The 21,287-nt window shown below is 49.2% G+C and overlaps 1 protein-coding gene across 1 annotated transcript in view; it reads left to right on the top strand.

Moving 5' to 3' along the window:
• The window catches only part of SPG7 (SPG7 matrix AAA peptidase subunit, paraplegin), a 29,020-nt gene extending 7,920 nt beyond the window's left edge, over nt 1–21,100 (top strand). Inside the window, exons 5-17 of the mRNA XM_051629708.1 lie at nt 154–293; nt 2,209–2,311; nt 3,801–3,926; nt 4,242–4,404; nt 5,180–5,353; nt 10,383–10,507; nt 11,682–11,784; nt 12,803–12,913; nt 16,155–16,270; nt 17,335–17,491; nt 17,984–18,147; nt 19,125–19,202; nt 20,423–21,100. Of these exons, the coding sequence (XP_051485668.1) occupies nt 154–293; nt 2,209–2,311; nt 3,801–3,926; nt 4,242–4,404; nt 5,180–5,353; nt 10,383–10,507; nt 11,682–11,784; nt 12,803–12,913; nt 16,155–16,270; nt 17,335–17,491; nt 17,984–18,147; nt 19,125–19,202; nt 20,423–20,632 (1,770 nt within the window). The 3' untranslated portion in view covers nt 20,633–21,100. The remainder of the gene's footprint in view (nt 1–153; nt 294–2,208; nt 2,312–3,800; nt 3,927–4,241; nt 4,405–5,179; nt 5,354–10,382; nt 10,508–11,681; nt 11,785–12,802; nt 12,914–16,154; nt 16,271–17,334; nt 17,492–17,983; nt 18,148–19,124; nt 19,203–20,422) is intronic.
• Nucleotides 21,101–21,287: the final 187 nt, after the last annotated feature.

Below are 21,287 nucleotides of genomic sequence, written 5' to 3'. Positions count from 1 at the left end.
AATCAGCTCCCTGCTCATGATTTCATTGATGCAGCGTAACAGGATGTAAGACAAAGCTGACCTTGCTCTGGCCGGCTCTTGTTGTACACTTCTGCTCCTTGTTGTCTCTTGCCCTCCAGTACTCACCCACTGCTCTTGGTTGCATGTCCCCAGAACGTGACCCTGTTGTACACCATGCGGGTGGCAAACATTGACAAATTTGAAGAGAAGCTGAGAGCTGCAGAGGACGAGCTGAATATTGATGAGAGAGAGAGAATCCCTGTTTCCTACAAACATCCTGGCTTTTATGGAAAGTATGATACAAGTTTGTGCTTATTGCTGATTTTTATATTGGTGACAACATCCCTCACTTTTAATTCTGAACTAAGATAGTTCAGAGAAGAGGGAAGATCTGTGAAAAGACTCTAGGGCCCTGGCCAGGCTTTACTCTGGGCTTTCATATGATGTAGTAATATTTTGCGCCTGGGGTTACTTGCTCTTCTGCTAAGCTTGTTTTTGCAAGGCAGGATTTATGGGGTCCAAAGCACAAACCAGACCGTGAAGCTCATCCACTGGACTGTTGAAGAAGTCCACCTCCATCTCTGAAGGCCATTTCCCTAAGTGTGGGGAGAGGCTCCAGTGTTTGGAGAGCTCTCAGCTAGCTGCTTACTCTGAAGTACTGACAGAGAGGTAATACTGAGTCCTGTCTGCCAAGTAAAGAAATCCTGATTCCTGACAACAGATTCCTGCCACTAGTTGTCTGTGTGGTCACCTACTTGTGCACCATGCAGAGTGAAGGTGCAGATCATCTGCTGCTTTTAGTAGCTGGTGGGGTTTGGAGCACAGTGCCTTTCCAGCTGCAGGTGCGGATGGCCCACGTGTGTTCCTCCCAGACTTCTTACAAAATGTCGTGTTCCTATGTGAATGGATCCCTGAACTGGATTTTGTTTAGTTGCTTGTCCTCTGAATAGCATTTGCATATTTTTAATACATGGTTTATAGGAAGATAATTCTTTTAATTGATCATGCAGTATGAGACCTTTAGTTGAAATTCCGAGCTTGCCAATTTTTTCAAACCTGTGTGTAACAGGAAGAGTAGACTGAACAGTTAGTCAGCCACCAACACAAGCTGCTTCCCCTGCTCCTGAAAAGAGGTTGTTTTTTTTTTTAAGACATATTACAGTGTCTGAAGTCTCTCAGGAGACTTGATGAGTGTCTGGAGCGTTCATAACCTCACTCTGGAGTTTGAACCTGTGAGGGGCAGAGCACCTGTAGCTTGGATCCAGTTTACTGTGAGATGTGTCCTTCAGAATTAAATGTAGTTGACAAATGGAGGGTGACCTTCAGTTTCCAGTGTTGCCTAGGATCTCTCACTGAGAAGAATCAACTGGAGCTGGGCGTATAGCACAAGCTGGTCCCCTTGCTTCAGTAAATCACCCCTCTGTGAGACGGAAGTGTGGCAAGACCAGATGATTTCACAGGCACGTAAAGCAGAACAGGGTTCCACAGTTCCCAACCTGTCGTCTGATGTGATAGTTTTTCCATCCTTCATTTAGAGCTCACAAAATGTTTGTCCTCAGTGTGTTTGTCCTGCAACTGCATTAGCCCCTCAGTGCCAGCTCTGCTCCACATCTCCCTGCTCATGCAATTGATGTTGCAAAGGATCCAGAAAGTTGGTGGTGGTTGTTGTGGCGCTTCCTTCTCACATGAGGGACTTCTGAGAGACTTGACCAGGGACGGTCAACCAGACTAGGTAGAGCAGCCTGTTAATGGGAGACCAGTACTGGGTTTTCTGCCAGGACTAGGGGAGTAGGCATCTCCCTAGTGCTGCCAAACACAGGCCTCCTGCAGTGAGCTCCCTTGGGATGGACTGCCAGCCCCATGAGCCTCTGCTCTGGGTGTGAGTTGTCTGCCTGAGGGTCCTATTTGTTTTATAACTGGAAATGCCTCTGAAGGGGATGGTGAGGTCGAATTTCTTCCACAGCTGTAAGCAGTATTTGCCAGTGTCCTCTGTTCAACTTTTTAGGTTACGCAATTGTTGGGGTTTTGGTTTTTATATGTATAAAAAGACCCTGTAAAGATTCCATTTTTTTAGTCATGTCTGCTCATTGCTGCACTTCCAGCCTGAATGTCAGGACCTTTAGAATACTGAAAATAGTAATATTGAGCAATATTTACCCAGTTGTGGCTGAGGAGTTCAACCTGTACCTGTCTTGCTGTTGTCCCCAGTGATCTCACTTCCCTGCTGGTGACCCTTGTGGTTCTGTCCATGCTCTGGAGCCTCTTCCGCCTCATTCGGGTTGCAGGCCGGGCAGGAGGATTCAACGCCTTTGTGAGTATCCTGCATCTTCAGGTTGCTTTGGAACCCCTGGGTAGTCTTGTCTTCTGCTGGCTTCATCTCCTCCTAAAGTCAGTGCAGAATGAGAACTAAGTGGTGCCAAGGTCTCTCCAGTCTTGACACATCTTGCATCTTTCCCCAGCCCGATCATCTGGCTGGGTCCCCGGCCGTAGCTGAGGCCCTTTCTTTCCCCGCGGCAGGAAGGGCTGAGCTCAGTGAATTTGCAGTCCAGTTTGCTCTGCGTTTTTTAAAAGCCTGCTAATGAGTTGCAGCTGCAGATGGTGTTTTTCCCTGGGTCCTGCCAATATCCCTGCCATACAGCCAGAAGTAGGAATTGCTGCTTTCTGCAAAACTAGTTCTCAAATTTATAAAATATGTTCAGATTCTGGTTCTTGTTATGTGTTGGCCTGTTCTGCTCATGCCACATGCCTCACTTGCAACATCAGTGAAATCTCCTCCTCCCTCTTTCCACCCTTGCCTGGGTCAGCTGATGAAACTGTAGAAATCAGCCCGGGGTGCACTGCCATGGACTGCAGGGATTTGAGGATGAAATACAGTGAATTCAGTCCCTTGTTAGATTTCCCACTCAATCTCCTCTGCATTTCTTTTCTGGCTTTGGGATTCTCTTCACACAAAGGGATGCAGCTGCTCAGAGGAGAAGAGCATTGTAAAGAAGTGTTGAGTAATGAGGGCCTGGAGGGTTGGATGCTGTCCTTGAAGAAGTGGGGACAGCTCAGCCCTGCCTGTTTAACTCTTCGTTTGGATAAGCTGGTGTTTCTCAGGCCTGAGAAGCTGTAAACTTACTTCTCAAAGAAAAAGTCTGAGTAGCTGTTTTCAGTAGAACATAATGAGCAGTTACAAGGAGGGCGTTTAACTGAATTCTTGTTTTGACTGTCACTGTGGCTTAACACACTCCAGGAGATGGAAATGTGGTGTCTGTTAAATCTGAGAACCTATAGTTCTGTCTTGAATTGAGTTGCAGTAGAAATGAGTGGCAGCATTGAGCAAGGATGGGAAGTGTCTGTTCATGTGCATTTACAAGACAGGATTGGTAATTACTTACCATCAATACCTATTCCTTAAAACAATGCCTATCCCATATGTATTAAGGATCAGAGCATTTAGAAATCAGGGAGAAGATCCCAAATAAGGTTTGGGGCATTCTGCACGTTTTTAATAAGTAACCCTGCCTGGGCTACATGGAGTTCAACCTGGGTTGTGTTAGGACTGTTACTGCAGATTGATACTCTCTCTCTTCTGAGCAACATTAAAGTTTTGAGTCCCTGATCCTGCAGTCTGGCTGTGAAGTGTCTGCAGAGCAGACGTCAATAAAACACCAGTGCCTTGGTGGGCATTTTGGTGTCGCTTGTGAGGGGCAGCTTATACCTGTGCTGTCTCCCAGAGTGTCACGCACAGCCTTTCCAGGCTTGTGCCATGTCCAAAGGCAGAGCAGGCCCTTCAGTATTTGTGCTGCCTCCCACAGAACCAGTTGAAGATGGCTCGTTTCACCATCGTGGATGGGAAGTCGGGAAAAGGGATTGGCTTCAAAGATGTGGCAGGAATGCACGAAGCGAAAATGGAAGTCAAAGAGTTTGTGGACTATTTAAAGGTATTTAAAAGTAGAACAAATTTAGTGCTTGCTACTCATCTTCTGAGATAGATGGCTGACCTAGGGAGGAGAGTATATTCTTCTCTTCATCCTTCATGACACTGAGCAGCCTGCTTAAATAAGCTGAGAGCTTTTTGTGCTGTGATCAGCCTGACTCCATCTCTGTGTATCCAATTCCATGACAAGAATGCAGGTGCAGCTGCTCCCATGAGTTGCTCAGGTTGAGAACAGTCTTGTGGAGTTCTGGGAGGCCCAGTTCTTATTCAGATGCTTCAGGTGAGCTGTGGATCTGACAGAGCTGTCTTGTTCTTGCAGAATCCTGATCGCTACCTTCAGCTTGGGGCTAAAGTGCCCAAGGGTGCCTTATTACTAGGACCTCCAGGCTGTGGGAAGACCTTGTTGGCCAAGGCTGTGGCTACAGAAGCACAAGTGCCATTCTTGGCCATGGCAGGCTCCGAGTTTGTGGAGGTGATAGGAGGTAAGCTTCCCAGGAGGAAGGGTGTGGAGCTTGGGCTGGTGTGAAGTTGGAGGGTGCTGGCTAGGCCTCTTGGAAAGGACAGAGTTTTAGCCCTTCTTTGCATGGGAAGGATGAGTTGGATATTTCTACTGAAAATATAAATGGTTTTCAGTGACAGAGAGTGCTCAATGATGTAGAACCTAACTTGCTGGCCCATGAATTGCTAGTTGTTTCTTCCTGACAGTGTGCAGCCCTGGTTCTTCACCTGAAAGCATTCTCTCTGAATGTCCTGTACCTATTATTAGCCCCACTGACTGAGGCTTCCTTCCTTGTATGACAATGCTGATGGATTTTCTGCTGCTCTCTGCTGATGGGGAAACTATGGCCTTTTTGCCTTGGGATTTCCATCTTTTTTCCTTTTCTCCTTTCCTCTTGGATCTCTCGAGACCTAGCAAGGGTCAGTGTGCAGGAACACAATGAATCTTTCAGGATTTGTGGAAGGAAGAGGAGTTAATATTAGGAGCTGGGAGCAGAGCTTCTCTCCCAGCAGCTGGAAGAGTCCTTGCAGTTTCTGGAGCTCAGTTCAAAGCTGGCACCCTCCAGGAGCAGTGCTGCCTAAGGACTAAATATCTGAGTTCTGTGTCTGTTTCTTTGTGTGGGAGTGTTGAGAAAGGGACTGTCTTATACTGAAGGCTTGTCCATTGTCAAGTGTCTCATCTGGGGCCAGTAATGCTGCTCTCCAGCTTTGCTGATGATTTTAGCTACAAGACTGACTTCTTCTTCGCTTCCCCTCCAGGTCTTGGAGCTGCCAGGGTCCGGAGCCTGTTCAGAGAAGCCCAGGCTCGTGCCCCCTGCATCGTCTACATTGATGAGATCGATGCCGTGGGCAAGAAGCGTTCGACCAACATCTCTGGGTTTGCCAATGCTGAGGAGGAGCAGACTTTAAACCAGCTGCTGGTGGAAATGGACGGTCGGTATTTCTCTCTGCCCCTCAGCAGTTGGGTCCTGGTCACCTCTACATCTTTCTTCCTGATTGAACTTGTCATGCTACTTATAGAATCATAGAATGGTTTGGGTTGGAAGGGACCTAGAAGATCATCTAGTTCCAACCCCCCTGCAAGGGCAGGGACATCTTTCACTAGACCAGGATGCACAAAGCCCCATCCAACCTGGCCTGGAACACCTCCAGGGATAGGGGGCAACTTCCACACTCTCTTCTCGCTGTAGGAATCAGGATTGCATGAACACAAATCTTATTCTCCTCTTCCCTTCTGGAGAGAGAGGCAAGACTAGTCCAGAGCTGATGGTGCCAAGGGAGTTAATGGTGCTTAGGTCAGATCTCTGAGTATATGCTGTGATTAACTTGTGGAGATAATCCTCTTGAAAGCTAGGCACTTGTATAGGCTTGTTAGGGTTTGGTGTTAAACCTAGAGAATTTTAAGACCCTGGAGCCAACTGGTTTTGTGACTTGAGTGAGAAGAGAGGGTAGTGCCCCATCCTGAGTGAGTTTGCACCACGTGGCATCCACCTGCAAGAAAACGTGTATTGGAGATCATGGCTGGCAGAGGACAGCAACCCCAAGGACTCTTCCTGTAGCAAATGGCTTCAGTTTGGGAGTATGCGTTCAGAGAAGAATTATTTGCCGTACTGGGGAACTAAAAGAAAAGGAATTGGCAGGAAGGGCACTGCTGCTTGTAGAGGGTGACATTTAGGTCCAGCTGGCCATTAAACGTTGTTGGTACTTGCTGGAGTCCATCCAAGACAGGTAGTGTTTTAAAGCCCATGGGACATAAACAATGTAATATATTTCAAGGGCCAGAGCTGCCTTTTCCCTTGACTGTAACTGTGACACTTGTTGTCTCATCACATGAAAAATTAAAAGCATCCCACTTTCTCTAGACCTTGGGGGTTAAAACTGCTCTTTTTTTTCCTGGAAGTTTGCAGTGAAATGAGGATGCAGCCTCACTGAAGAAGAGCAGGTTCTGCAATACAGCAGCAAGACTGCCTTCTGGAGATTGCTCTGGAGTCAGTCCTCCCTTTCCAAGGAGGGAAGCTGGGACTTGCAAAAATGCTTTCAGCAAAGGGTAGATGTTCCTTCCTACTGCACACAAGAGGATCTATAATTCTGGATCTCTGCCCTTGCTGCAGAAGGAGGAGAAATTGTAAGTAGGAGCACAGCATGGTAGAGACAGCATAGAGTGATACTGCTTTAGAGTCCCTGCAGACCCCGCTCTGCTTCAGCATAGATGCCAAGAAGTTTTTAAGGAGAGGAATAAACTGTGAGTAGGTTCTGAACAACCCCACACAGATCTAGTTATCAGAGGAACACCCTTGAAACCCAGAATGCTGTGCAGGTACCAGAAATCATCCTAAATACATGTATGAAGTTCCCTGGAACTTTGCACATGCACCAACTCGGGGAATTTGACCGAGTACATAAATACACTTGCAGTGAATAGAACTATTTTCAGCTGATCCCTGTAGTAGATGGGCTTGACAGAAAAGGCCAGTAGTAGCACACAACCCTGGCTTGGTTGGGGTTTTTTCCTCTGACAGTTGTAGGGTGAGCTGGCAACAGATCAACAACAAATTAAATGGAGGTCCATCTGTTCAGGAACGTGTAGTCAGTACAATCCACATCTCCATACCAAAAATGAAAATGCTTGATTTTTTTCCAGTCTCAATCATGGTTTCTAGAGTATTTTCTTGGTGAGTCTTAAGGCAGAAATCAGTGTACAATTCTATTGGAATAAAGTGAGTTTAGAAGGTAAAAATTATTCTCCACATATACTTTAATAGTCCCTTGTTTGCTGTGTGCTCCCTGGCTTGTGTATAAATTTACAGTGTCTCATTATTTATTCGTGCCTCATACAGATCATGTACCAAGTCCCTCATTTTGCTAAGTGCTTTATCAAACACATACTAAAAAAAAAAATAGCCCAAGGAGTTTACAATGTCAAAAGGGAGACAGCTGGCAAGGACTGTCAGGCTGGTAGGAGAAACATGGATTCACTGTTGGCTTGTGCTCAGGAGCAGGGATCTTGGCACATGAGACGTTACCTGCCTGAGTGTTGTCTGAACCAACACTGAAGAGCTGTGTGCATCATGGCAAAATCCTTTTCAGGATGATGGTGAAGAAGGTTTTTTAGGAGGTTAATAGTTCTGCTTGAGCACAAGCAGAGGTGTGGTGTGTGTTTGTGGTGAGGAAGCCTTGAAATGGAAGGTTGAGAGCTCTGTTTTAGCTGTCTTGAGCTGAAATTGCTGGTTGAAGTTGTGCGGGGCAACAGCGTCCAGCCGCGTTAGCTGTTGGTGTGAAAGAAATGGTGCACAGAAGTAGATCTGTGAGTCATCAGCAACACTGTTGAATTTGTGTGTTACAGTGAGATTACTCAGAGGTAAGACTGGAGAAGAAAAGGAGGGTCAGAGCTATATGGAACCTGCTCTGCAGGCTCGGGGAAGGATGACAACACCAAGAAAACAGCCATTATGTGACACTGGATGGGATGAATGTGCAGTTTGATACCTGATGATTCTGGTCCAAAGGGTTTAGAGTCATTGTGGTGCTCTTCTGTGAGCAACCTTGGCTTCCTTAACTCTGACAGCTTCTTCGTGTTCTGGAAGCACCAGGAGTCTGGTGGGAGAAGGGGAGGGACTGGAGGGAGCCTGCACATACAAAAGCTGTTTTTAGCAGAGTGACACATCTACACGTCTTTGTCAAAACAGGTGCCTGGTTTGAACAGTGAATTTTCCCTCACAAACTACAAAGAAACAGAAGAGCAATGTGACCCAAATATCTCCTCTACTCTGCATTTCAGAGGAGCTTGACAGTCCTGGACTGTTCTGTGTTTTGTGAATGAAAATGCAGGACATCTTTTGGTAGCAGCTCTTCACCTGAAGTCCTCAGACCAGATCTCTCCTCTGCTCTGACTGTGCTGTAGGCACGTTTCTGACCTCGAGGCTTCCCTCACAAAGGCAGCCCTGTTTTGATGATGCTGTTCACAGATGAGATCCAGAAGGCTTTTGAACAGGTGGCTGGAGAATTCCACAGTGTAACAATGCAGATGAGATGCCCACTGAAATAACCTGCTCTGTGTCAGTGGGGAGCAGAGCACTTGCCAGTTCAAGTGGACCCTCTTTTCCCTTCCCTTTTTGAAGCAGCTTCATTTGTAAACATTGTAGATACAAAGGCTCTCTTCAGGCTAGATTTTCAAAGCTTTATTTTTTATTTGTTGATCTGACTGAGGTGTTGTTTTGTAGGCTGTCCCTATGGCTGCTCTTTCCTGTGAGGTGCCAGGTGACAGTGCACTGGGAACAGCCACGGGAGTCGGAAGCTGCAGCAGTTGATTTCTCAGAGCAGCGTTTTGCACCACAGGGATGCAGGCTTGAGAGCAAGTGGGGCAGAAGCTGATGGGAGGAGGAAGCTGCTGTCAGTGGTTCTGTTTTTTTTTATATTTGCTCTAATAGTCAGACCTATTTTAAGAGAGTTTTCCCAGCTGCAAAGCAGATAATGTGCTGTACCATCTAATCCTGCCGTGTGAATGAAGCTTGCTATCCCCTGAGTGCCTGCAGGGCTGCTTATTGATCACACTCCAAAGTGCAGTGTAACACACGCCTGAAGGATGGCCAGCTTCATCCTCTCCAGGAGCTTATTGAGACAGCATCCTGCAGGGAGGAAGGGCTGAGGTCTGCTACAGCACAAGCTGACAGAGCCAGCCTTCTGAGTTACCTGTAACCTTAATCTCCCTGCTGAGCTCGTGTGTGCTGACACATTTGGCAGCAGCTCTTCTGGAGGAGCTGGGGGGAGCTGAAACTCACCCCGTGTACGTGCGTGAAGCTGCCTCTGCAGCGTGTGACTTGGCAGGGAGGGAAGCACATGGGACCAAGGCGTCCTTTCCCTGGGAAGGCTGCTGTGTGCCAGGGCTGTCCAATCTGCTGTAAGCAGGTGACTCATACCCAGGGGCCTGGGGGCACCTGGGGGAATGTAATAAATAAGCAGTGTGGTTCAGTGATTCAACATGATCTCTGGCTCCCCACCCAAGCAGCACAACTGCCTGCCCCGTTCTGCCCTGCTCCAGCTGCCAGTGCTCTGGCTTCCCCAGGAAGCCCTGGCTGCCTTTGATGCCTCCATACTGCAGGCTACTCTCCTGAAGCCTGTAAATCCTGATGCTCCCACCATCATTAAGACCTGGAGACAAAACCTCTGACTGTGGCTTGAGCTACTGTATGCTAATGATCACTGCAGAGCTGTTTGGCTGTGTTTTCTGTCTGTCTAGGTGTCTGTGGTTTGGGTTCTGCAGGGTTGGTCTTTGCACTGGTCTGCAGTATGCCTGGGTGCCTTCTGAGTGGGAGAAGACAAGTGAGCCAAGATTCAAACCATGCTGTAACATGCCCCTTGCTGGGTGGCCAGGCTACCTCTTCCCTTTCTGCATTAACCTGAGCTGGTCAGAAGAAAGCCTTTCCCTCCCCTGGTGATCATGGTGGCCTATCTGTGACTGAAGGCTAAAAGTAAATGTAAGCTGAAAGGGCTTTCCACAGAAATATTTGAGAAGGAAAGGCTGTTTCAGCCAGTAAACCTTGTTTGTACAACCTGGAGCTACAGGAGAAGAAATTGACTTAAGCCTGGGGGGATAGGAAGACATCTTTAACTCATTCCATTCTCCTTTCTACTTGGAGCAAATGCTAAATGTGGCAAAAGGAAGGATAAAAAATACTTTAAGCCAAACCTTAAAATGAAAGCAAAAATAAATGAAAAGGGAATTTCAGAGTATCTGTGATGACCAGAGACTGACCTGGGTGACTCGGGAGGTTCTTTCCTGTCCTAGCTGAAGAGGACACTTTCTCAACTGCCCCAAAGGATGCAGTGAACACCCTCTGGCTTTGAGATAAAGCCCTGCAAGACATTCTGCACATCCTGCCCTGCCCCATCTCTTTGTGTCCTTGCAATGCAGTATCTGTAGTGATGAGAACCTTCACCTTTGGTTTTGCTTGTTTTCCTGCAGGAATGGGAACTGCAGACCATGTCATAGTGCTGGCTTCCACCAACCGTGCTGATGTCTTGGATAATGCCTTGATGAGGCCTGGGAGGCTCGACAGGCACATCTTTATTGATCTTCCTACACTCCAGGTATATCCCACCTACTGCCCTGTCCTCATTTAATGCTAATGACCAAGGTGTCCCAGTCCCTGCTAGTGATTCTCTGGCCTGGCAAAGGCTGAGCTCAAAGACAATAGGGAGGCAAGCTTCTGTTTGCCTTTATTCTCACTTCTGTGCTCTAAATCAAGGATTTGACAATGCTAATGCAGTTGCTTGATTCTCTGAAAGGACAATTCACTGGTTTTAAGTCCCTCTGCTCTGGTATGAGCTTTGGCAGTGAATTCTCCTGTGAAGTTCTCTTTGCCATGCAGAACTATGTTTGTGTCTTCTCTCCAGGAAATTGGGAACCACCTAATTGGCAAGTTGTCTTGTGTGAATTTAAATTGTCATGTGCCTTGAGCACCATTTGTTCTTTAGGTTTATTGTCCTCACTATCCTTGTAAGGCTCCTCATTTTCCTTTAGGCAGCCTGTTCAGTGACTTTCTCTTGAATGCTTTTTAAATCCATTTACTGGGAGTCTTCCGTGACCGCCGTGTTGACATTGGTGGCAGAGTTTTGGGAACAGGCTCAGCTGCAGTGAGGATCTGCCTGCTCTGGCAGCACAAGCTCTTCTTCTCCCATCTGTGCTTTACTGGCATCCTCATAGTTTTCAGTTAAAATACCTTAAATGCCTGATACAATCTGGCACCGGAAGCATGAACTGTGCAGCTGCCCTGAAGGAGGAAGGGGAAAAACCCTGGCAAGAGAGCCCATTGTTTTAATCAGGATCTCCTGGACCAGTGGAATGAGTCACTCCCTGGCTCCTTGCCAGCCGGCAGCTCCCCCACCTCCGTCTGGGAAATGGTTGCAGTCTGTGGAGCTGGCAGTTCGGGTTGGCCTTTGCAGGGTGTGAGGGAGCAGGTAGAGGCAGTCGGAGCTCCTTCCTGCCGGTGCTTTTATGGTAAGAGAGAAGTCAAGACAGATCAGAGTGAAAGTTGGGAGGGGAGAGTGGCCCTGAGAGAGAAAGCAGTGACTCACGGTAGGCCTCCATACATCTGTTCTGAATTTGAGAGCTGGGTGTTGATCAGGGCTCCTGGAGCACTAACCGCTGTCAGGACAGCCCTGCCCTCTGCTGGCAATGGCCCCGTCCCTGCTGCCAGGGCTGCTCCTCCCTAGCCTGGGAGCTGCTGCCTTGCTGGGCTCAGGTGTTCTGTGTTTTTTGCAGGAGAGAAGAGAGATCTTCGAGCAGCACCTGAAGGGGCTCAAACTGATCCAAGATGCCAGCTTCTACTCTCAGCACCTTGCTGAACTGACTCCAGGCTTCAGTGGTAGGACATGCTCTGCCCCTGAGGGGCTGCTCTGCCTGCTCCTGCTCCAGTTTTGCAGTTCAGCCTGGAGCTTTTTGATTGCTTAGTTCAAACAGGGTATTTTGGTATAAAGGGCTTTTTTCTTGAAACCTTTTCCATCTCTACGGCAATAGTGGGAACCTGACCAGCTCCCTGCTGAGTGGAGCTGTGATGAACAATTGTTCATGGCTATTTTCAATCTTCTGTGACTAGCAGGGTATGGAGGTAGGGAAAATATACTTTTATAATGCCTGGGCTCCTAATTCCTAAGGGAGGGAACCAGTGCTCACAGTCCTGTCCAGCCTGTTGAGGAGATGATCAGATGTTACACTTCAGGGGAAAGACTCTTAAGTTGATGCATGTTACCAGGAAAGTGGTAGGAGGAATGGATAGCAATTCCTTTGGTCAGAGTACAAACTGGGACAGTTCTGGCTCCTGCATTGAGCCAGTTTCCCCGGTAGGTCCCTGGGAGTTTGAAAGAGTGCTGAGCAAGGGGCTCCAGAGTTCCTGTTTATCTGGAGTTCCTGCAGTATCCTTTCTGGGCTTCCCCTCTAACAGGCCCCAGCACACTGCCTCTCCGTGACTTCTTTCAGCAGCCCCCCGCCACCATCACCCACCCACACAAACTCAGAACAGATGTTCCTGCTCTTCAGCACTGAGGTTTTTGGTTGCTCTGTGAACAGTGCAGCAGCCCGTGCCAACTCAGGCTGCCCCGGCATCCCCTGCTGCTGAGAGCCAGCTTGGCTTCAGCCTGGGCATTATTGATGGCTGAGCTCTGGCCTGTGTGTGGCAGCCCAGCCTCCAGAGCCAAGGCAGCTGTATTGTTCCAATCCAACATAAACACCACAGACTGGGTCTGCTCTCTGTTCCCAAGGAACAAAGTCATGCAGGCTATTTGACTTCCTTAGGTCCTTCTCCAGGTTTGTTCTTGCCTCTTCTGCCCCTTGAAATCTGTCAGATAACAAATCCAGTGCCATTCTTGTTCAACTCTTGCCTGCAGGAGCTGACATAGCAAATATATGTAATGAAGCTGCTCTTCATGCTGCCAGAGAAGGTCACAAATCCATCGATACTTCCAACTTCGAGTATGCTGTGGAAAGAGTCATTGCTGGTGAGTGACCCAGTTCTCTTGTTGTCTCAGTCTGTGTCAGGCTCTGGAGAGAAGGCTTGAGTGAGCAGGTTACATTCCAGGAAGACAGAGGGATCCTGCCTGTGCTCTGCCCTGAAGGGCTTAGATGCCAGAGTCACAGTTCCCCAAATAAGACCCCAGATGGATCTATCCTCCTGAATCTGCAGGCAGCCCGGACCCATAGCTCAGGCAGGATGCCAGTAGCAAAAAGTAAAGAGGGGAACTCAAATTTGTATGGCTTTTTTTCAGTTTAAAATGGTTGGGTTTTGTTGTTGTTTTTAAAAAGAAAAAGAGTGGAAGTATCTCTGGGTTTTTCTTGCTCAGGACACCTGCTACATACACATGAATAGCAAATGGGCTTCGCATCCTCAGCAGCAAGAAATTAGAGATTTTTCTTTTTTGGCTTCAGAGCCAAAGCTTTGATGAATTGGCAGAATCCACTGAAAGACAGTAGAGTACTGTTCTCTCTCTGGGAACATCCTGTCGGCCTTTCCCTGTGTGATTGCCAGCAGAGGAACCTCTGGAGATTACCCTGCAGCAGTGTATTAGAGGAAAAAAAAACACAAAACTTCCCAGAACTCTTGACTTCACCTGAAGGATTCAGATGTGGTGGGTTTGGGTCTGAGCTGCCCTGCAGCCAGGCTGTGGTTTTCACAGTCAGACCCTCACAGCTCCCAGAGTCGTGCCAGGGTGGGCCTAGGCACACAGACTGGCATGCTCTGCTCATAGCAGAGTGTGTGGAACAGGATGTTTGTACTGGATCAGTTCTTTCCTGATCCTGGAATTCAATCTTGAGGGTTTGCTCCTTCAGAAAAAGCCTAAACAATTCCTCATTGATGAGAAGGCTTTTGAGAAAGTTCCTGATGGTTTCACCTGCCTCTTAAAAACAAACCCGTGGAGTGCTTTGGGAAACTGTGGGCACGCTGGCACAAAGCCCAGACTGCTCCCAGTTGTGACACAGAAGTCCTCATCAGTGGAGCAAAGATGTGCTTTATTTTCCCATCTGCAGGATAGAAAGCACCCACCCTGTAGAGATTCCCTTGGCTTTTCTCTCTGAATTGCTCCCTGGCCTGAGCTCCTCAGACTTGGGAGATGAGGCAAAAAGCAGGTGAGGCCACAGGGGATGTGTAGCTCTCTGGGATTAACAGGGGGCATTGCAGGGCACAGGCCTCAGCAGTTGCACTGCAGACAAGCTGAGTGGCCTCATTCAGGCTCTGTGGCCTGTAGGAGGCTGTAAAGGCTTTTTGTTGCTTAATAAGATTCTTTCCTCTTAGCAGGACCTGGCTATTTTTTTGTAGAGTAAATCTAAAGGGCCCCAAACAACCCTCCAGGCCTGTGTGTGAAATGTACCCTTGCCATGTGACAGGAATGCTCCTGGGTTTCACAATCCAGAGAGCATTTCAGTTGCTATAAAAGCTTTTCTTGAAAGAAAGAAGATACGACTGTGCTTTCCATTATAAGCTTCTGGTTTTAATAAGAGTGGTGTGGAATCAAAGGAGAGCTTTGCAAGTCCAGAGGCCCTGTCAGCCTTAAAGCTTTGTGTTGCTGTAAGGGAGGAGTAAGAACTTCTCTCTGTGGTAGTTCCCATTGTGTTTTCAGTTTGGGAACAGAAAGCAGTCAATAAGTCAGGTCTCCTGGGAGGGAGGGAGGAAACCTGCTGAGTGCACAGAGGCATTTAGGGGTTGTCCTCAGAAGATGTAGTGGAGCCTGTTTTCTTGGTGGGGTCTGTGTACAGTGTAAGGCCAGCAAAGATGCACCAGAGTTGTTTCTGGGTTGTTTGTCTCTTAAATGTGGTAAGTACAGGCCTTCAGAGCCCCTTCCTGCCTGGAGGTTTCTTTGTGTAGGGGAAGAAGTAACCCCTGTGTGCTGTTGTGAGGGGTGCAGTCCCTCCCTCCTTGGTGGGCTGACAGGCTTGCTTCCAGAGTGTGTGTATGTATATACACATACATACACAGACACATCTTTCTTGCAGACACAGGCAGATGCACATGCTGCTCACGGCAGGGTGAGGGACTGATGAAAATCAAGGCTATCCCAAGTAATCTGCTGTTCCATCACCATCATGCCTTGCAGGGCACAGTTGTTTTCAGGGTCCCTGAGCAGTAATTTTACAAGATCTGCCACGCTAATTTTGCTGTTTCCTTGTTTAATAAAGCTCTTGACTTTGTTTAAAAATTAATGTTAATAGAATATTGTTTTCCAAGATGTGAAGCAAGCTTGGTGTGATGCAGCTCTTGACTCTGCCTGCTCTACCCCCTGCTGCTCCTGGCACTCTGCAGACAAATCAGCTTTAAAGCACTGGTACCTTTTTGCCTTCAGCATGCAGAGCTATAATGAGTGCTTGAGATGCACTGTGTTCTGTAGTTAACATCTGCTCTATGGACTAGAAGTTTTACTTCCATTCAGCACTTTGTTTTGTGGTTTAAATCCTAATTGGACTTGCTCTGCGTTAGAGATTACTGGGTTGGCAAACAGAGACTTTCAAAAAAATCACCTTTTTGGAGGATGTGTTAAGTGTGAGTTACGGCTTAATTTGCTAGTTCTCTGGAGCCTGGGAGTAAGCCCACATGGAGCATGCAACGTGTAATCAGAGACACTTCCACAGTCTTGGAGGAAGATTGTTTTATATACTCTTGGTCTTTTGCTGATTTGAACACTCCTAGTGCACAACAGTCCCAACTGGGACCTCTCTCTTAGAGTACAGCATCTTACTTCTCATGTTGTGCCTAAGGGACTGAAAGACCATACAGCAAAATGAGTATCATATCCTAGCTAGTCTCTGGTTTGGGTTTTGTCAGGTTGTTTTTGCAAATGGCAGAGGAAGTTGCTGCAGATCTCTCCCTGGGCAGAGATACAACGTAATGTGCCTTTGGCAGAGCTTGAGGAGAGCAGAACTGTTCTTTCTAGAGCTGTGGCCTCATCTGATGTTAAATTATTTGTCTAATGATTAAGTCTGTTGTAAGGAGAAGGGGGGAGAAGTTTCTGCCAGTGTTTTCATGCAACCCAAGCATGGATTGCTTTCTGCTGGAGGGACAGAGAGCACTTTCCACAGCACGGAACTGCAGGGCTTTCACTGCCTGTCCCGAGACAGGGTTTGAGGTGAAGCTTGTTGGCTGTTCAGCCACAGCCTGTGCTACCTTGTGCCCCCAGCTGCACAGGACTCTGCCCTGCTGGTTACATCTGTGCCAGCTATCTCATCAGATCCTTCTCTGTGTTCCTGTAGGCACTGCCAAAAGAAATAAGATCTTGTCACCAGAGGAGAGGAAGGTTGTGGCGTTCCACGAGTCGGGTCACGCCTTGGTGGGCTGGCTGCTGGAGCACACGGAGGCTGTGATGAAGGTAACTCCACCACCAGCAGCTGCCTGAGGGATGAAGCTGTCACTGGGTGGGAAGAGGGTCCTTTGGGGTTCCCCTGCCCAAGATGCACTGATTGTTTTGTAGTATTTATGTTGAATTTGGCTGTGTGATCCCAGCCTCTGAGCTTGGAGCTGGGAATACTGCAGCAAAATAAAGGGCAAATACCCTGTGGTGAAATCCCTGATCGGGCTCCATTAATGACAGTGGTGGTGCAGAGCTGATTAACCAGCTATAGGAGAAGCCTTGCAGTGAAAAGCCAACTGTAGAGCTGCTTGGAGCAGCTGAGTCTCCTGCTGCTGGGTTCGTGTCCCCCCTCGAGGGGCAGGGCTCTGCTCTGTGTGTCCCTGCTCTGTCCCTGCCAGGCCTTGCCAGTATGTTGCAGGCCTTGCAGGAGCTGCTCTGATACTGATGGAGAGAGATGTGGTTTTCAGATGGACATGCTTGGGAGCTTGTCTGCCTGAGGCCCTTCTCTGTAGGGAAAGGCCTCCCTTTGGCACCCTGGGGTGTGTGCTCTTCCATGGACTTCTCCTCAAAAAGCCTTGACACAGAGAGTGGAAATGACAAGGGCAACAGCTCCTTGGCTCAACACCATCAGAAAATTCACTCTGAATGACCTATTGTACAAGCTGAACTGTTGTTAATTACTCTCATTTAGTGGGTGGGGGGAATGGTTCTTATTTTTCTGAAGACAACCTATCATTCCCCAGGTAGTGTCAGTGATTCTGGAACTCAGTAAAGTGACCTCTGGCTCAGACCTTCCGAGGCAACGCCCAAATCTCAGGATTTCTCTGGCTTGCTGTTGAGGGCAGTTTACTTTTCATTTCTTGAGCAGCAAGTGTCTGTGTGCAGCTGTGCAGGCAGAGCCTGGGGTACAGGAATGGTGACAGGCTACAGTCCTTGGCTGTGTCTCTGTAGCTCACCCTGCCCCACAGCTTACAGCAGATTCCACTGGGAATGCAGGCCTGTTTCTGTTCCTGTGCTACCTCAGCTGAGGCAGCTGGGACCTCTCTTGTCCTCTGACCTGAGGGAGCTGCTCTGTGTTCCAGGTGTCCATAGCCCCTCGGACTAACGCAGCACTGGGATTTGCTCAGATCCTTCCCAGAGAGCAGTACCTCTTCACCAAGGAGCAGCTGCTGGAGAGGATGTGCATGGCTCTGGGGGGCAGAGTGGCTGAGGCCATCACCTTTAACAAAGTCACCACAGGTGAGGAGCCAGGCATGGGCAGGTGGAGATTGTGTTCAGGGAGCCTGAATTTTTGCACTTGTTCTGTCCAAGGTGACCTGAGCAGCAGAAGTTTCCTACCCTGAGAAGGAGAAATGTCCAACTGTGTGTTTTGATCTTGGGCTTGCATTTGTGAGCATGGAGGTCTCACTGTTGGTTGCCTCCGTGTTGTTGTAGACTTATCCCAAAGCCTGAGGCCACAGATACAGTTACCCAGTAAGAATTTTTGGTTTATGGGGGGGCCTAGAGTTTCCGACTAGTTCCATCCAAATGGGATGATAGCAGCAGGCAGTGGCACAGGAATGAGCTACCAGAAGGTTCTCTCACTGTTGTGTGTGGGAAGGTCCATCGGTGGGTAAAGACCTCGGGGCTCCTGTGGGTCTCTCAACTAGTGGGATGAGTGTTTGTGCAGGATGTGCTCCTCCTGCACTCAGGTCAGAGCTGGCAAGCATTGTGTCTCTCTCCCCTGCCCAGGAGCTCAGGATGACCTGAAGAAGGTGACCAAGATAGCCTACTCCATGGTGAAGCAGTACGGGATGGTGCCCAGCATCGGGCAGCTCTCCTTCCCAGACCTGGAGAGTGCCCCAGGAATCGGTCGGCGCCCTTTCAGCCAGGGACTGCAGCAAATAATGGACCATGTAAGGCCACTGTGGTTTCCTGCTCCTTTTTGTTCTTCCCCCAGTCAGTCTGCATGTTTCTCTGAGCCACGAAGCAGTGAACTTCAGCAACTGAGCACTTCCCTGCTCTGTCACCGTGTGCTGGGACTGTGAGCGAGGCCTCCAGAACAGGCAGAATCTCATCCAGCTGCGAGTTCAGCCCAGTGTGTGCCCCCTGAAGCTGTAGCAAGTGGCTGTAAAATATGCTGCAGTGCATAAAACTGCGGTGGTGCCAGTGTGGGCAAGACCCTGGGGAGCCTCTGGGAGACAGGAGGTGCCAATGTGACTTTTGGAGAGAGGGAGAAATGCTTTGTGGGAAAAGGAATAATCTGGGGAGTCTAGGGGATTGTTGTGAAACTGTGGACAAATAGATACACAAGTATTTGTCTCCAGGCTCTCAGGAGTCCCATGTTTATCTAGGTGTGGCTGTGCAGTGCTCAGGTTACAAGAAACCTGTGTCTTAAAGTCTCAGTTGCACTGTTCAAATGTCTTCACTTCCTAGATCAGGGGGCCTATCTAACCAGGCAGGTGGCTCAGACTGACTGGGAAGTGTTGGCCTGTCCTGACAGGAAACTAGGCTTCCTTGCTGCAAAAAAAACACTGACTTAGTGGAATAGTTAGATAGCTGGAAATGAAAAACTGTTTCAGAAGTGCTGTGGTTGTGCTTCCCTGGGGTTTGTGCTGAGCTGCACCTTTTCCTTCTGGATGGCCTCCTTCACTGGACTGTGTTTCCCATCAGCTGGGACCCTGCTGAAGTGTTGTCCTCATGCACTTCACTGCTTCTTATCATGAGTCCTCTGGCTTTTTTTCAAACAGCTTATCAGTACACTCGGTTGGTGGGAACCACTTTCTGCCTGGCTCAGTGTGCAGATTCCATCCCTCTGAGCTCTCCTTGTTTATCCATGTCATATTTGTTCCCACCTGAGCTCCAAATATCTCTTCTTGTTGCTGTCCTCTAGGAAGCCAAAGTCCTGGTGGCTCAGGCTTACAGGCGCACAGAAAATCTCTTACTGGAGAACCGGGACAAGCTGCAAAAGGTCAGTTGGAGCTGGGGAGCTGGGTGGGGTTTTGTTTGTTTTTGTATCTGGTGGTTTTTCCCTTGTTACTTTCTGTGCGCTGAGTTGGCTCTGGCGAGTCTCTGTGGTCGTAGAAAGCCTTGGAGTGGGAGTGCTGGGGCTTTGTGTTTTTAACAAGTGACTTCACTGCATGTCCCCTGGGATAAGGAGGAGGCGCAGGGAGGGGTGTGTCCCCACCTCTGCCAGGAGCTCTGAGCCAGCCTTGGCTTGCAGCACCCTGTGCATCTACCTGAGCTTTCCTTCAGCAGTCTGGTCCATAACATCCCAAACGACCAGGAGTCAACTCAGTGTTGCAGGTCTTGCAAATAAACCAATCCTCCTCTTAAAATCATTTTAAACAAACAAGAATAGCCCCTCCAGCTGCCCAGCTGCAGGCCTCGTGTGCCTACAGAGGCAGGCAGAGCTGCTGGGACCCCCTGCTGTTGGCCAGACCCCAGCCCTGTCCCCAGGACTGTGCTCCCAGGGCAGGCGCAGCTCGGGGGTCTCCTCTCTGCAGGCCTCCTCCTCTGTGCTGACGCTCTCGTTTAACAACAGACAGATGTTTGCTGGAGGCTCCTCTCGGAAAAACTTTTAAGTTAAGCCAAAGTATCTCCAGAGAGTGAGTGTTACAGTTGCCAGGCTAGTGTGTCACATCTTGTCAGCGGGGCTGAGCCGTTCGGTGCGGGGCAGCCACCCGCTGCTCCAGCGTGGTGGAGGGGCCAGACAATTCCCCTCTTCTGGAGAGGAACTTGTGATGACCTTCAGCCCGTGCCTGCAGGAGCAGACAGCTCTGTTAGCCCTGTGTGTACCGGGGAGGGGTGTGTGTCTGCCTCTGCCCTCCTTTGCTGCCACTTGGGCATCTCAGAGGGGCAGGGTCACACGTGCAGTGGCAGGAAGGGCGCTTCTCTGCTTGCCCCTGGAGTTCCCAAACCATCCCCTAGAGCTGGCTTAATTGCTTCTGGTCATTCTCGGTATTCCTGGCTAAAAACATTCTTGTGAAAGGTCCTGGCAGCCTGGAGAACCTTGTCCTGACTCCTGCAGGCTTTTGGGTCACCCCATCCATGGTGTGGCAGCCAAGGATCTGCCCCTCCTGGGCTGCTGTGTCCAGATGTTGGGAGCTGAGCTGGCAGGGGGAGTTCAGAGCAGTCCAGGGGCTGTCATCAGATTCCTGTACCTCACTGTGCCTTGTTTACTCTTTCTAGCTGTCTGATGCCCTCCTGGAGAAAGAAGTGATAAATTACGATGACATTGAAGCTTTGATTGGGCCTCCACCCTATGGGCCAAAGAAAATGATAGCTCCTCAGAGCTGGCTGCAAGCAGAGAGGGACAAGCAAGACTCAAGAGATGAAGAAATGCCCCAGCAGCCACCAAACCACGAGGAGGAGGAAGAGCCACGGCTGAGACCAGTGTGAAGCCCACTCCTGACATGGACCAGGAGAGCTCTAGAGGCTTCTTTTGGACACAGGCCTTTGCCTGGGAATCTGCTGCTGGTGCCCAGAACTGAAGGGATGGCTGCGTTGGCTCTTCTAACCAGCTTCTCCCTGCAGGAAGGAGAAACTCCTTAGGATTCTGAAACTGATTCTCAGCAGGGCCAGTAGTGATGAGTTGGGTAAGTCTAATCTGGCGAAAGATTTCTTGTGCACCAGAGCAGTGTAGGTGTTCTTGAGGGGGGCAGAGGGTGTGGAGTCCTGGTGAGGTGCCCCTCGCTGCGGGCTGGGACACACGGGGGGCAGGCTTGTCCCTGCCGGCCTGGGGAGACCCCGTGAGGCTCCTGCCTTGGTTCTGGTGCGACTCTGCTGTAACCTGTGGTCATCTGCACTGCGGGACATCAAATAGAAACCAGAAAACAGACCTGCCTGGAATAAACTGCTCCTCCTGTGCCTGTGGTTGTCACGCGTGTCAAGAGGTGGGTGGGTTGTGGCAGGTAGGAGCTTATTGTGGCTGTGGGGCAGGGCAGGACGAGCCCCTCTCCCCCCGGTCACGGGTCTGGCTGCTGGCGCGGCCGGGGCCCTGCAGGACCCTCGGGACCGGGTCCCCCTGCCCCGCGTCCATCCGCTCCCGCTCGCT

The sequence above is a fragment of the Apus apus genome, chromosome 11 (assembly GCF_020740795.1).
Source record: "Apus apus isolate bApuApu2 chromosome 11, bApuApu2.pri.cur, whole genome shotgun sequence".
NCBI classification, from domain to species: Eukaryota; Metazoa; Chordata; class Aves; order Apodiformes; family Apodidae; genus Apus; species Apus apus.
This window is presented reverse-complemented; position numbering and strand designations above follow the sequence as displayed.